Source organism: Melozone crissalis, unplaced genomic scaffold (genome assembly GCF_028551555.1).
Source record: "Melozone crissalis strain CALT ecotype California unplaced genomic scaffold, PUWL_Pcris_2 ptg000016l_1, whole genome shotgun sequence".
NCBI classification, from domain to species: domain Eukaryota; kingdom Metazoa; phylum Chordata; class Aves; order Passeriformes; family Passerellidae; genus Melozone; species Melozone crissalis.
Window position 1 is genome coordinate 37,435,419 of NW_026535794.1, and position 15,726 is coordinate 37,451,144.

Below are 15,726 nucleotides of genomic sequence, written 5' to 3' on the forward strand. Positions count from 1 at the left end.
ATTAGTGAAATGATGCTCTGACTAGCAGGTCTTCTGTTAAGAGGTTTTAATGAGTATCAAGTCAGATGATTAAGGTAGAATGATTCTATAGCAGACATGAATGTTTCAGATGCCAAGTTAACAAAGTGAAAGCTATTCCAGGAAATAAGCAACATCAGTGGAGAGTTCAAAGGAAAGCATGGTTTCAGTGGAGTAAGCAGCTTCATTAAATGCTATTAATGATCCCTGTAGATAAATTTTGCATTTAAATTAATGTCTTGTGTCTGGAGAAAGCAGTATTACAGAGCTTCAACCAGTGATGCAAAGTGATTTACATGAGCTGAACATCTGTGATTCCCTGACTACTGACCTCCTAAATAAGCAGTTCACTTTTTTTCCCCCCTGTCTCTTCTAAAAGACAGCTGTTTGAATTAAATTCATTCTTTATCCTTGCAGGGTCTTCATTCTGGTGCTTACTGGATATTGTTCCTATAAAGAATGAAAAAGGAGATGTGGTACTCTTTCTGGCCTCTTTCAAAGACATAACAGACACAAAAGCGAAGATTGCAGCAGAAGACAAAAAGGAAGGTTTGTGAGAATTGCAAAACCATTGATAAGAATCAACATTTATATATTTTTAAGATTTGCACCAGCATGAGCATTCTCTCACACGTGCACTATCCAATATAGCGACCTCATTTTTTTTTTCCAAAAAAGAAATTAATATATGTCATGGAATGATAAATAATCTCTTTGGGTTTTTTATTATTTACATACTGCTGCAGGTTCTGTAAACATGGAATTTAGGAGACAGAGTATTTTGTCCTAAAAATTAAAATTGTTTTTATGTACCATGATTTAATGTATTTACTTTCTGGATTTACAGAAGTATATTTTGGTATTTTGGAGAAACTTTGGACCTTTTCAAAGGTTCCATCTATGAATCTGATTTCATCATGGCTGAGAGTAAATGAATGTGTTTTTTCATGTGTGTTTTCCAATAAGCAGAATTTAAAACAGCTTTAGAAATTATTTTGCCTATTGCTAAGCATATATTTTTTTTGTATCATCTCATTTTCATTACACTTTAGGTTATAAGACTTATTATATCATCAGAATTATCCAATAGTATAAGAAATAATTTCTCTCTTTTGTTTGCTTCTGAAAGGAAACACTGCAAAGTTTCTCTTCCATGAATCTGGAAAATTGTCTTATGGTAATGGCTCACAACTGCCATAAAATAATTTTGACTCTGTGTGTAGTTAAGGTTTGCTAAATTTTGGTAACACAAAACAAAGTCAGTGTAGAGGAATAAATGTTATGCAGTGAGCAGTGAGTTGTGCATCAAAGCCAGTGAATTTATTCCAGATTTGCATTTTGTAAAGGTATAGTGGACCAACTCTTTAGTTTTGTAATTTTTCAGTCTCTAAGGAACTGCTTAGAAAGATTTTCTCTGTAGACACCAAGAGTGGGTCTCAGAATTCTTTAAAACCCCATTGGTGCTGAATTTTACAACCTGGTACTACTCTGGGACCTATTGAAGTTTTTCACCACGTGATAGCCATTGATCTCTGCATAAGTCAACAACTGCATAGCTGTATCACTTAGAACACATTTACTCCTCGTGGATTTCTCAAGTAGGGGAACATTTATTATTAAACTTTTTTAGGTTTTAAATGTTCATTTATCAACAAAAAAGTGATATTTCAGTTACAGAGGTGTGTGATTCAGTATTCTTTTATGAAATTTTAGTACTTTAAACTGTAAAATATTATGCTTTCTTGTGCTGAATAATACTTATGCTTACGATGTTTGCCACTTTTGTATGCTTGGAAAAATAATTTCACCTTTTACGTTATTTTCAAGCTCTGAATATTAGCAGGTTTTCTGGGGGAGTTGTTTTTCATCTTTCACTTTTTGCAATGAATATATTTGAAAGTTTCAAAGCTGGAAGACTGAAAAATGGTTTTGAAGTAGTACACAAGTACATTTTACTGCTTTTCCTTACATTCAATTTCAACCAATTGCTATCTCTTGAAGTAAAAAAATAAAAATATGAAAAATATTTTATCTTGTTTCTCCTTAAGCCTCAGAAAACCTTACTCTTATAAAAGTTTTAGGAAAGTAACTTCTTAAAACCTGATACATGGAACTATGTAGGAGAGAGATTGTCAGAACATCTGTGCTCTAAAGGCTAATGATTTACTTACAAGTGTTACAAATTTTCAGTATAGACCGAGTGAGAAATCACATTAAGTATGCCAGGGGTGACTTGAAATAGGTATGTTGCTGATTACTTGCAAAATGACAGCTATTGTTTATCTGATAAACATTTTGTAGCTGCGTGCTTATTTTAGGATGGATTAAGATGGTCTTTGAAGTGGTTTCATATCAAATTATAAATCTAAGCAGATTTTAACTCCTGTTTCCTGTAGCATGTTTACAAATTTATACAACTCTACTGAGTGCTGACATGGGAATGCACTTGTGCAGGGCTACACCACACCAGCAAATGCCCATTCAATCGCCACAAGAATGAGCATGGACACTTGGCTTTCTTCATTGATGTATTCTTTGGAACATCATCCTGAAACTTGGTTTTTCTGTTGCTTCGTAATAATTTTAAAACCATGACAATAATTTTCTGTTATTAGCATCATGGAAGCAGAAAGTAGCACTTAGTGTGGGGCTTTGGTAATTATTGCATTTTATTAACTAGAGTGAGAAAACAAACAGGATTCAACCATTTATTCAAATTTTCTTTTTAATTTCAGCATTTTTATGTTGTGCTTATCCACCTGACTACATAAAAATAAATGTACAGGTATACCAGGTCTTTTTTAATGGCATTAAAATTCTTCCTCTGCAGAGTGAAGAATTTACTAATCCTCCAGTGGTGAATATCATCTCATTATTTTCAAAAAAGAATTCCCAGTGCAATCTGTGCAACTCATTCAGTACCTGAAATTTCAGAATGTTTAACTTCTATTAGTAATTGGTGCTTCTTTACTTAGACCACAATTACTATCAGGAATGCACAATGCACCTTGTATTAATAAAGGCTTGAGTTTGTTGGGGGTTTTTTTGGATGTATGAAAAAACCTTTTTAATTCTTACAGATTGATTTACTTTTTCAAAGATTACTGAATTTGTCCTTTCAAAAATCAAATAATTTTTGAACTTGTAGTTGAAACTGAACTATTGCTACAAGGTAATTGCCATGGTGCACAGTTTTCTATTGCCTTTTTAGCATATCTCTTGAGGTTAGACTGTGTACGTAAGGAGAACCTAGACAAAAACATTCTCAGTGTGAAACGATCCCGCCCATGCAAGGCCCCTTTAGCTATGTTTTTGTTTCAGTTGCTCTCTTCTGTCTTCTGCCCAGAACTGACTTTTATAATTTTATGGGTCATTAATAGTTATATTCTGTCTCACTTTAATGTCTAAACTCCTTAGAAAACTTATCTAACAAAATTCTTTCATGCTCCTTTTCTCTTAAATCTGCCCCTTTGACATCCCACCAACACTTTGTGGTAGCGCTCTTTCACTGGTTGTGCCTCCAAAAGCCTTCTCCAGACTCCTATTTCCTCAGGTCTTTCCTACTTTTGATATCACCTATTTCGTTTGTAAAATCTTGTTCTCCTTGTACTTTTACAATGACACCTTCCTGAACTTTATCTTCTGGTTTTATGGCCTCTTTCTTCTTGTGCATTGTGTATTTACTTTTGCAAATCTCGGGAGCCAATGCTGTCTGATTTTCTGCAGACATTTTCTTATCAATTTTATCTCATCTGTTCACACAACTTCAGTTGGTCCTTTGTGCCAATGTGCCTTGCAAAAGTCCACTTTTTTACCTTATTTTCTTTTACCCAGCCCAAATGTCAGATGTCGTCTGTGACCTTTTCTTTTGAATGTGTCATTCTAAATACAAATTTAACAGGGTTTTTTCCTGCTTTTCTTCTGTCTATAAAAGTTTCCAGTGAAAAGAACTCTATCAACCAATGGGAGAAGCAGACTTTTTTCTAAGACTTTCACATAAGAAAAATGGAAAAAGACATGCCTGAGAAGTTTGACAGTCTTTAAGAACTCCTGTGAAAGTCAGCAACTTTCACACTTCTTTGGTTTGGGTTTGGTTTTTAAGTCAATTTGACAATATCCTTAAAGGCTTCCATTTTTCAGTATCGCTAATTTGCCTTCAACAATACATGTTTGCCCTACCTGTAAGTTTACTGCAGAAATATGCTCTGCTTTCCAGCTGCTTAATAATAGCTGTAATCATTTTGCTGTTGAAAAGCAACTTGCCACCTTTTTTTCCTAAAATTGTGCTCTTTAAGCAAATTGATGGTCTTTTCAATAGACAGGAAAAGGTTTGTTTGCTTGTTTGTTTTTTTTTAAAATAAACTGTTTCTTAAGTGGATTTATAGGAATTTCATTTTAACATCCTAACTTACAATGAGCTATTTTTTGGTTCGAAGTTCCATTGTCCTTTTGGAGGAAAAGTGATTAAACTGAAAATTCTGTTCTCCAAATCTGGATTCCAGTGAGGCATAGCTGGGTCAGTGCTTCTTCATTTCTGCATATGGCACTAGAACATATACAGGAATTTAGTGAGAATACAGGAATCCAGGTAGGAAAATTAGAAATTAAAATATTCTGTGACTATTTTTAGACCTCTAATCTGTGTGCTAACGTGGAATAATTTAGATTACATAGATGCAGGGTTCCACTGCTATAGTCACTGCTAAAATTCTTCTGATTAATTTGACTCATTTCACAAAGATATTGGTAATCTATTTGCTTTTGGTTTTTTTTGTTTTGTTTTTTTATTATGAAAATTTTGAACTCTTTATTTGAAAGCAATTATTTTAGGACAGATTTTCTCAACTTTATTCCAGAATTATTATAAAAATATGTGTAATATATAGTAACCACAGAATCACACAATATTTGTGGTGGGAATCTCTGGAGATTATCTGGTCCAATGTCCCCCTCTCAAAGCAGGGTCAGATTGAATGGATTGCCCAGGAACACACGCAGATATGTGCTCAAAGTATGGAGCTCCACAATTAATGGAAACTCCACAATTTATCTGGGCCGTCTGTTCCAGTCTTTGACTCTTCATAAAGCAAAAAAAAATATTTTCTTAAACAGAATTTCATGTTTTAGGTTGGTCTGCCTGTTGATAAAGATGCCTTCACTCTCGAAATAATGTGAATTAAAAGTTGGACTACACCTTCTGCCACAACAGATTAAACTAAGCTGCATGTTATGGTTCAACTGTCTGGCTTTTTCTGGCTTCTTAGTAATCCTTAGGTCCATATGAATTTCTGAGGAGACAGATTTATTTTGATTATGCATCATTTGTTGGAGGGAGGAGTTGTTCTTTTCAGTGTGCCAGAAGTGAAATACCATGTGCCAAACATTTTACATTCCAGATTTTTTTATGTTGAAAATGTCTATTTGGAGCAGTACTGGTCTCTTGTAAGAAATTCTGCAGTGTGCACTTTGATTTATTCTGCTTAATTACTGTCTCAGCTACTTCATGATTGCTCAAGCTACTGCAGTGAATATTCAGGAGACAATTTTTCATTTTAAAGCTTCTTATGTCTGTCAGAAGGCAGTATGTTGGGATGGGGAACACAACCATACAGTCACCTAGACTTACAATAACCGAAGCAGCTAAAATTTTTTCAGGATACACAGGCACCTTGCAGTTCTATCAGAGGAGGAGGTGGGATAGAAACAGAGTTTTAGCCCAGTACTCCTGCTGCCCAAAGGAAGAACGCATTTATTCTGCAATGAATTACATTTATTCTGCAATGAATTACATTTATTCTGCAATGAGTTGCATCCCCCCTAGAATGGCTTTGCTCCTGGCTCACCATCAAAGTAAGAAGGGTCTGAAACTCTTCTGCCATCACTAAAGAGAAACTTCTTTCCTCCTTGTCTGCAGACTACAGTTTAAATAATTAGGGGACAAAAATAGAGGTGCCTTTCTCTCCCTGTTCCTTTTGGCATTTGTGAGCATGTACATGCTCTCCCTCTCACCTTTTCACCTTCTTATCCAAGCAAATAAGTTTTATTTGAGCCTTGAATCTTTGGAGACATATCAATCTTTGTAGCTCTTGCTTTAGCCTTGCACCAAGTGTTAAATGCAAGTGGCGGTTCCATTCCAGCAGCTCCCAGAGAGGCACAGGGCACGTTCTGGAGCTGAGGGAAAAGTGTCCTTGTCCTTTGTGATATATGTAGAATGAAAATGAGAAAAAAGACAAGCAAGGTCTGATTCTTGAGCAAATGCAGAGCAACAGACTATTCTGGGATATTCTGGAAGGTTGAGAGAATATATACATTAGCAACCAAAAAGTTCATACTCACCAGTTCCTAGATAAATTTATGCCATTTTCCTTAGAAAACAAGGTTATCAAGGTGGGGGAGAAGGGAGAAGTTGTTTGTTTGGGTTTCTGCTTTGTTTTGTTTTTCATTTTGCTGGCAGATTGTTGATAAGTATCTTCAGAGCTTTCTTTTGAAGTTTGAAAACTCAGCCATGTAAGACAGATAAGAGAAAGCATGGAAGAAACAGGGAATATCTTCAGTACATATGTTGCTGAAGCACTTTTCAGAGTTTTTCAGTGTGTGTGTGTGGTAGGTGATTTTTTAATGAGTCACACAGTTTACAACCTTCTTATATAATTTACAATCTTTCTTATTTCTGTGGAGAAAAAAAAATCTGAAAAGAGAGAAATATCTTTAAAGAATTTTACTGGCCTAGACACAGCCTGGTATCTTGCATTTTATTAAGGAACCATGAGGACTAGAATGTATATTTCATGTGTACCTCATGTTCAGAAACACATTTAGAAGGCCTTGGGTCATTTGCAAAATTTAACTGTAATTTTAGCTATAGGGCATCTAGTTCATGCTGCAGCTCCTCAGAGCAATTCTGAGTCCCTGTAAAGACACAGCAGGTAAGATCTCTTACAACTGAGTTTTGCATAGCTGTAGAACAGATGGATTTACAACACTCCTAAATTCTGCCCTTAAAATTGTAAAACAGGCTGGGCTTAGGACCCGTCACTATCAGAGACTGAGCATATAATTCCTTCAGGGATAATCAGAGAAACTTTCTGGGTCTTTATATGGCCACATAGAACATATACACAGATATCATAAGATTTTGAATTTACATATTTCTTAATTTTAAAAACTATTCTTTAAAAAATCTATTCCCCCGCCCCCTACTCTTTTAACTCAGGGCAAGTTCCATGGATTACTAAACATTTTTATGGGGGATTTATCTGGTTCTATATTTTACATAAATCTATTAAGAATACAAGTCTTCATTCTCAAAAGACATGCTTTCATTACAAGATAGAAATTTTTCAGGGACATGTTACTATTTTCGCTTGAGTAAGCAAGGTGTACTTTAACATCATCATCTGTGCAAATTTTTTTAAAAAAATTATTTTTGCAACTAATGACTTTGAAATTATTATAATATTTTTCTGAATATAAAAAAGGAGGAAAAAATATCAATAGATTAAATACATTATTAAATTTTATGGAACTAAAGGAAAAGAGAAAACCCTCAGGTTCCATGATATTGTGTCCTTAAATACTACACACTTGCAGAGGAAGGGATATTAACACTTGCTGAAGAGAATGAAAAGTTCCTTGGTGACTCAAATAGTTGGCCTTATTTCAGTTCTAGGGGTTCTTGAAAAATATTTCAAATATTCTCTTTATTATTCCAGTTACATTTTTGTTCATAACGATATATGAGCATATCATTGTCCCATGAGCTTTGTGGGAATTTTCTGGGGGAAATGCAAACTGTTCCTGGAAAAAACAGTCACTAAAAACAGCTGGAAGTGACTGGTGACCCAGCTGTAAATTCAATGCTACATTTTATTCTGTAAGAAAAATATACGACCACTCATTTCAGTTGAATCAATAGACATGTCTCAAATTCGATGACATAATAAAAATGACAATTTTACAATTTGTGAGACAATTCTAGAGTAGTAACAGTAGAAAGCTGGCAAATAAACTATTTTTGCAGTATTACGAAATAGCTATTTTTGAGCTGGAATATTTTACTTCATTACAAAAGTTCTGTAACTTTTGGCTGTAGTATTAATAAATGAGAAAATAGTTTAAAATAATTCACTTTCAGAGTTCTCTTCTGCTGAAACTCAGCCTATTGGAATCAGTGGAAGAAAGTTATGTCTTTTGGAATTTTTTTTCCTAATTCTTTTTATGATATTTATAAGATAGACCCAAATACAGGTACCTAAAAAGGAAAATTTGTTTGTTTATTTAGTTGTATACTACCATCAACCACCAAAATGGAAGAGGAGAAAGAACCTTTCTTTTGGCTTTGTGTATCTCTTTCCTCACACCTTTTTTTTCTTCATAGTGGAAGAATCGGCAGACCAAAATGTGGTTAAGGATTTTTATCTCATAAGCTGTTTTAGGTTCTTTCTAATTCATAAAAGCATTAATAGTTATATATAAAATTGCTTCTTTTCTCTTTCTGTTCAAAGTGAATTTTCTCTGAAGGCATAATACTAAAATAATGATAATCATACCGTTGATTCTGTGTAAAATTTGCCCTTTTAAAAAATGTTCTGTAATAATGTTTACAGGGTATAGCTGGTATGTGTGTTAAGTACATCTTCTTATTGAATCAACTAATCAGTTAACAGAATTATAAAAGCAGCTACAGGCTAGCCTACCATACAGCAAAGATTTTTGTGAATTGTTGGTTGTTGTTGACATTGAGAATGTGTCATACAGCCAACAGAGCTCCGGCAGCCTCTTGCCCATGATAGTGCTTTTATTCTGTCATTAACACCAAAGAAAGCTTTCATCAGTTTTCTGTTTATTGGCAACTGCTGGTGTGCTGTCCCCTGAATAATAACTGATTTTTTTTCTAGATTTTTTAAAAGACTAGAAAAAAATTAAACCAGCTTTCCATATAATCTGGTTTTAGAGGTTTTTTTTGTTTTCATTCAGAGTTGCTTTACCCCCGTTGTCCTCTTCAGAATTTCCTTGGTGATTTGCTTTTCTTGAGGACTGCCTATGAATTATGTTTTGTGTGAATCATACTGGATATGTTTTTAACCATTGTGTTTCCTGTAGACATTATTGTATATATTTTATTGCACATGAGTTATTCATGGTGGTCTATTCAAAGACCACACTTTCTGTTGTGGTATTTCTTACCTTATGATGCAAGTGATGAGGGTTTCCCAAGACATGTGTTAAAAGGACAAAAAAGAACTTTATTGCACTTCTTACAGGAAGCCTTTTATAAATAGAGTTGTAAGATGAATAAATGAGGGACGAATTCTTTAACAAATTCTTTCACTGAACTCAGGTTCAAAAGGGAAAAATTCAGTACTTGTAAGATATTCCAGGTAAAAATATCTCTCTGTGTGGCTGGGCTGTGTGGTTGTGACAGCATAAAGATATACACAGGAAAGGTAATGGGGGAGGTTTATTTCCCTGTCTGATTTCAGAGTAGAGCAGCAGGAGAGCAATATACCACTGTGTATTGAGCAGGGAAGGGTCCAACCAGCACTAAAAATCACAGCCTTAACCTGGTTACTATGCATTTTCACAGTGCTCCTTCCAGTGTGTGCATGGAGCAGCATCATGGATTTCTTCCAGTCTGTCTGTATCTGGATAGCTTTTGGTAATGGAGTCTATTTGTCCTGTTCTACTCTGTTGTTGGAGTTACTGTTCAAATCTACTGTTCAAATCACTCAAAATGATGCTATTTCTATGATAAATTTTCTTAAGTAGGAGTTGGCATTACTTGCTGTTTCATCTCACGATTGACTTCAATTTTGTAAACAATGAAATAAATGAAAAGTTCTTGTCTACTATGCCAACTTACCTAGTCCTTTGAGTAAAATGCTAGTAAAATAAAAATTTTATCTTTTTATTCCTCATACTCCTGGCTTAGCTCTCAAAATAGCTAAAATGAAGCAACCTCATTTTTTTATGGAATATATTTATAAAGGTGAACACCACACTGCTAAAGAAATCTAAAATTTAGAATTTTCACAGAGAACACCCGCTATAGAGTCCATTTAAATATGGAACTCATTGTTTTTCTTCAGGACTCTTTGTGCAAAGTATTTAAAGAGACCTATGTCTATACTACCTTTTCTACTTTTGTCCAGTCAGGGTTACACATCATGACTTGAGATGATTATATTTACACTCTGAAGAGGATAGTCAATGTGCCTGAATCAATCTTACCCTGAGTCCAACAACCCCACCTGCCAAGCAAACAGGGCAGTGGTGGCAGTCAAGTAGTTGGGGCTGGAATATAATTTTGAGCACGGAGCTAAAATTCTTGTGAAAATAGAAAAAAGCAGTGAAGAGTCATGGTCCTGTCCCTAGTGGTGAACTTATCTTTTGTTGACCACTGTACTGCAGAGATACTGCTTAGAGATGCAGGTCTGCAGCTTCACAGCCTTTAGGATAACCCTGTCACACTGGTTATTGGTAGAAATACCATCTCTGAATAAGGTTGCTCAGTTGTGCATGTGTTTCCATAACTAAACTCCCGGGCTACTTTACATCATCCCTCTCTATTTCATTCACATTTTGCCAGGATATTGTGTTCTGGGTTGAATTTGAGAGGTGCAGGTTGTTTTTATTAATATTCTATGTTTTAGGTAAACATGGGCAAATCTCTTGGATTTTCCGGTGTCATATGAATGAAATGCTAGATCTTAATTTTCTATTTTGTGTCCATGCACACTTGTATTGAAATTTTTCAGTACAAAATCATGGGTAATGACCCATGATCATACTGGGAGATGTTTCCATACAAGAGTATGTTTGGTATGTATCACACAAGAGGGAATGGTAGGTAGTGGTTTTAATTAATGCATGAATGAGAAAAATGAAAGCAGTTCTTTTGAAAGGATACAAATGAATGAGGAAAAACCACCAAGGCTGAGACTTTTTTTGTAAATAAGGTGTAAACTTTCTGACCAGAGCAGGTTAGCTCAGTTTGGTATATTTGGAAAAAACTGCATTTCATGGTCTCTCATGCCACAGGTTGTCTGCTGTGGAGTGAGCATAGTGCTTCTGGGCCATATCAGGGTTACTCTGTCTTCACTAAGAGAGTGGGGAGGCACTGGACCAGCTGAGAACTGGAACAGAGAAGAGGTGAATGTTCCATTCCTGGAAATGTCCAAGGCCAGGTTGATGGGGCTTTGAGCAACCAGGTCTAGTAGGAGCTGTCCCTGCCCATGGCAGGAAGTTGGAACTAGATGATCTTTAAGGTCTCTTCCAACCCAAACCATTCCATGATTCTATAAATTTGTCAGACTTTACCTGGAGAATGAGATCATTATAAATCATAAATTCTGGACTCTATCTAATGCTGTGCTGGGACTATTCTGATCTTAGGAAATAATTCTTCACCAAAAGTGTTATCAAGCTCAGAACAGGCTGCCTAGGGAAGTAGTTGAATCGCCACACCTGAAAGTATTTAAAAAATGCATCAGACTGGCACTTGGGGACATGGTTTAGTGGTGGAGGTCACAATTAGTGATTGCGAATTGATGATCCTAAGGGTCTTTCCAACCTAAATTATTCTAGGATTCAATGAACTGCTTAGAAGGAGAGCAGACATACATTTTGTGTCAATTTAGCCAGTAAAGCTGACTTTCCAGTTCCTCTGCATTGCTAGGGCAGCACATACCTATGAAAGCTTGTCAGAAGCTGTCAGGGTTTATATTTCTGATTTACACCTAAGAAGTGGATCTTTTGTTTTTTTCCAAAGGGACAAGAAGAGAGTTATGCCTCCTCTTTCTATTAACCTTAAATGGATGCTTGAAGTCTCATGTTCTTATAAAAATACAAGAAAAGACAAGAGTTACAAAGACGTTTGTGTCTGGATGTGCTTTCTTTTGCTGCAATCTTCCCTCACAAGATTGTAAGAAGTCTTAAACTGTTACAAAGCTAATGTTAAGCCTAGCAAAGAGGTGTTCTGTTATTTTCTTTTCTTGGAAAATATTCTGTAATTTTCATGTCTGATGGTTGTGGCACTATACCTATGTTCATTTCAAAGAAGAACAACCAGAAGGACAGCAGTAAGAGTTAAAAATGTATTACCACTTTTTTGATAAAGGGGAGATAAGACTAAATTGGAAGCATCCTTTTTAGGAGCTGTCTTGGTCGGGGGGGGTTACCATTACACAGGAAGGGGTGTGTAGAAGCACCAGAAAATAGATCCCCAAAATCTGGGAATTTTCTAGAATAAGATTTCTCACTGTTTTTGGGGAGATGAGAAATCCTTTTGATTTTAAGCACGGGGCAAAAATAAGCCAGTTTTATTAAAGTGACTTTCTGCTTATGCTTTATTTTATTCTTGGACCTTTTTTTCTAAGCTCAGCCATGGAAAAATATAAAAAATCTAGTCTGTCAGGTACCTAAATTTTCGAAGAACTAGAGAGAAACAGATGGAAGTTTATAAAAAAATGAGCTGTCTCTTCCAGAATAGTGAGCTGTGAACTGAGTATGGCAAGAAAAGAGGGAAGTTGCAGAAAATAATCAAACACGTGTAGATGCACACCTGAGCAGTGTAGTTTGCCAAGGCTCCGGATTGATTCCTTTCCTGAAGGCATTGGGAGACCAGAAAGTAGGAGAATTCACAAATGTCATTCACTTATTTATAAGCTACTGACATGTGCTCTGATGGCATCTTATCTTTACAATTAATTAATTTTTTTCACTTCCAATAACAACCATAAAAACTTTTGCCACTTCTGATTAGTAAGAAAACTACTACTTACTTCATAATTAATGTAATATTTCCTTATTGATGCATGCTTTTCTGTCTTTAGGAGTTGAGTGACCCCCAATATTAACAGAGAGGTAGCATTAATCCTGTGCAAATAGTGTAATCAGCATGTGATGGAAGTCACTTGCTGTGAAAATATGCAATTGGTATGATTTTAAGTGCCACATCAAGTCCCACAGCCTGAGCAGGTTAGTGAGTACGACATCCTTAGTAAATGAAACTCTGAACCTAGGTAGGAGAGATGGAATCTGTGTAAAGCCAAAAATTACCAGACTGCTGGCACATAAAATTTAAAACCTTGCAAGGGACCTGTCCTCATTTAAAGAGTGGATAGAGAGTGAAACTCTGTGTCAGTAAATACATGGGGAAAAAAGGAAATAGTAACTGAATATGTGTACATTGACTGTTTCCATAGTTTCATGGCTTTCTGGAAAGAGATGGAATTGTGGACAGCTTTCAGCTCAGTGCTCAGCATGTGAGAGAAAGGCACGTCTGAGGCTAGGAGTTACAGAGAAAAAGCCTGAAGGCAGTGTAACACCATTGTACCAGGCAATTGTGTATCCATAGCTTGAAAGCTGCATGTTGGTCTGTACATAGCTACTGAAAGGATATGTTTAAAGAATATATTTAAAATGTCATGGGTGATCTAGCTGAAGTAAAGACTTCCAAGATTGAGCAGAGGTAGGGAGATCTACATCCATGCTGAAAGGCCTCGTATTGCTGGGGATGTTGAAAGAACTCAAGGAAACTCCACCTGAAGGTACCTGGCTTGCCTTCTGAACAGAGCTCAGTGTAGCTCTCACAACAGACCACATCACCAAGGCTGTTTTATCTGCCGGCATGGACTGCCTCAGGCTCAATGGGCTTAGGACAAGGACAGGTATTAGATAGGGTACAGCATGAGGATGAAGCCTGTAGCTAAAGCATCTCAAAAATATTGCTGACCAGAAGCTCAAGAAGAGTGTTTTCCCTGCCTGCCTCCTAGCAGATCTGAAGCCTGTTTTATTGACTTCTTTTGGATGCAGTAGAGTGAACCGGGTGGCCTCGTACAACATGGCAGTTTAGGTTGAGAAAGGGAAAAAAGAGAAGCCTGCAAATGGTTTAAAGAGAATTTCAAAGTCATATGACAAAACCAGGCTACTAAAGCTGAACAGTTCTACAGTGGAGACCCAATTCAATTGCCTTAAATTCATTTTTCCTCAGAGAAAGACATAAGCATTTTGTTCTTACCCAGAATTTAAGAAGACTCAGAATTTAGTTTGAGTGTAAGTGGTTTGATGATTGGGAGATTATTTTTTAAAAAAAACAACATTAATTTATTTGGGTCATTTCTGAAATAATGTTTTTTTTGTTCTGTATTTCTTCATTGTAGCTGATACCAATGTGTGTTGGAGATGGAAAAGTTTGAGGCTTCTCCATCTGCCCCCTTCAACTTTTGAGTAGTGGTTTGGCTTCACAGTACAGAGATTTTCCCTTCTTGTTTTTTTACTTTTCTTTTTCCCCCCTTCTCTTTACTGACAAGTTAAAAAAAACCATCCTCAACTAGAGACTGCTTTTGCATGAATTGCACAAAAACGTTTTTACTGAGAAGCTTGGAAAATTTTCCCTCCTACACATTTTGTTATGTATGGTTTTGCACTGTTAAGCTAAAAATACATCATTCTCCTATAATACAAATCTTTCTTGCTTCTTTAGGCAGGTTTCAAGATGTAGCTATTTTGCTTGCTTCTAAATTCTGGCTCTGCTAATTAGTTTTGTGTTTTGCTAATTTTTTCCCCTTAATTTGTATGCATTCAATTGACTTTAATTAAACCTCCTTGACAGACGGCTTCTTCCTTTCGTCCCATAATTTCTTTTTTCTTAATCTTGACACATCACAAAAAGTCTGCTTTCATTTACTCTGGCATCAATTCACTGTAATTCCATCAGAGTGACTGGAATTACTTTGAATTTACTGCTTTATAAGCAAGAACAAAATTTGTTCCCATGATTGACAATTACAGACATTTGAATGGAGGTAAAAACCACAAACCTTTCCAAAATAATGTTCAGTCTTTGCTCTTAATGGGTTTCATGTCACCAAGGAATATGTCATGCGATTTTTCCAGAGGCCATGTTGTGGGAAAAGGAATCTAAACACGTGAATGTAAGAATTGGCTATTACTAACGAGCAAGCTTACAAATTAGCACATTCTGACATAATGGAAGCCTAGTACAAGTCAGACTCTCTGTTTTTTTTAAATTGCAAGGGATTTTTTCTTTCTGTGAAGTGAGAGAGAGAGGAGAATCACCTCAAGGATATTTTCAGTGGTTACATCTAGACATCCTTCCCTCTGGTCTGAAACAGTAGACAGCACATTTATCTTATCTGTGAAATCAAATGTTGCAATTACTTGCTTCTGAGTTGTGTGAAGGCATTAGACAATTAAAACTTTACAGTGGTTTTTATTTGCCCTTCAGGAGAGGGGGGGTTTGTTTCTTTGCTGCAAAAGATTGAGCAAAAGAAAAGAGGTACATAATATTTACATTTCTACCAATGTCTGAAATATCAGTAGTTCAGATCCCAAAGGTTAAAATGTTATTTCCTGATCTTTAATGCACTCTCACTTCTGTTCTGCAGAAAAATGGAAAGGAAGAGGACGAGCAGGATCACATTTTGAGTCAGCACGCAGACGGAGTAGAGCTGTCCTTTATCACATCTCTGGACATCTACAAAGACGAGAGAAGAACAAATTAAAAATTAATAATGTAGGTGAAACTCTTTTCTTCCCCTACACCCCCCCCCCCAAAAAAAAAAAAAAAAAAGAAAAAGAAGTAGCCTTTGCACTAACTTAAAAAAAAATGAAAGTGCTGTAAAAGGTCAAAGAGTACTCGAGATATATCCTGATCACAATTTTACAGCAACAAGGATTAGAATA

The 15,726-nt window shown here is 35.9% G+C and overlaps 1 protein-coding gene across 1 annotated transcript in view; it reads left to right on the plus strand.

Annotated features, from left to right (window-relative positions):
• Positions 1-15,726, plus strand: part of KCNH8 (potassium voltage-gated channel subfamily H member 8) — a 176,965-nt gene that overhangs the window by 70,141 nt on the left and 91,098 nt on the right. The window contains exons 3-4 of the mRNA XM_054273643.1: positions 436-567; positions 15,429-15,556. Of these exons, the coding sequence (XP_054129618.1) occupies positions 436-567; positions 15,429-15,556 (260 nt within the window). The remainder of the gene's footprint in view (positions 1-435; positions 568-15,428; positions 15,557-15,726) is intronic.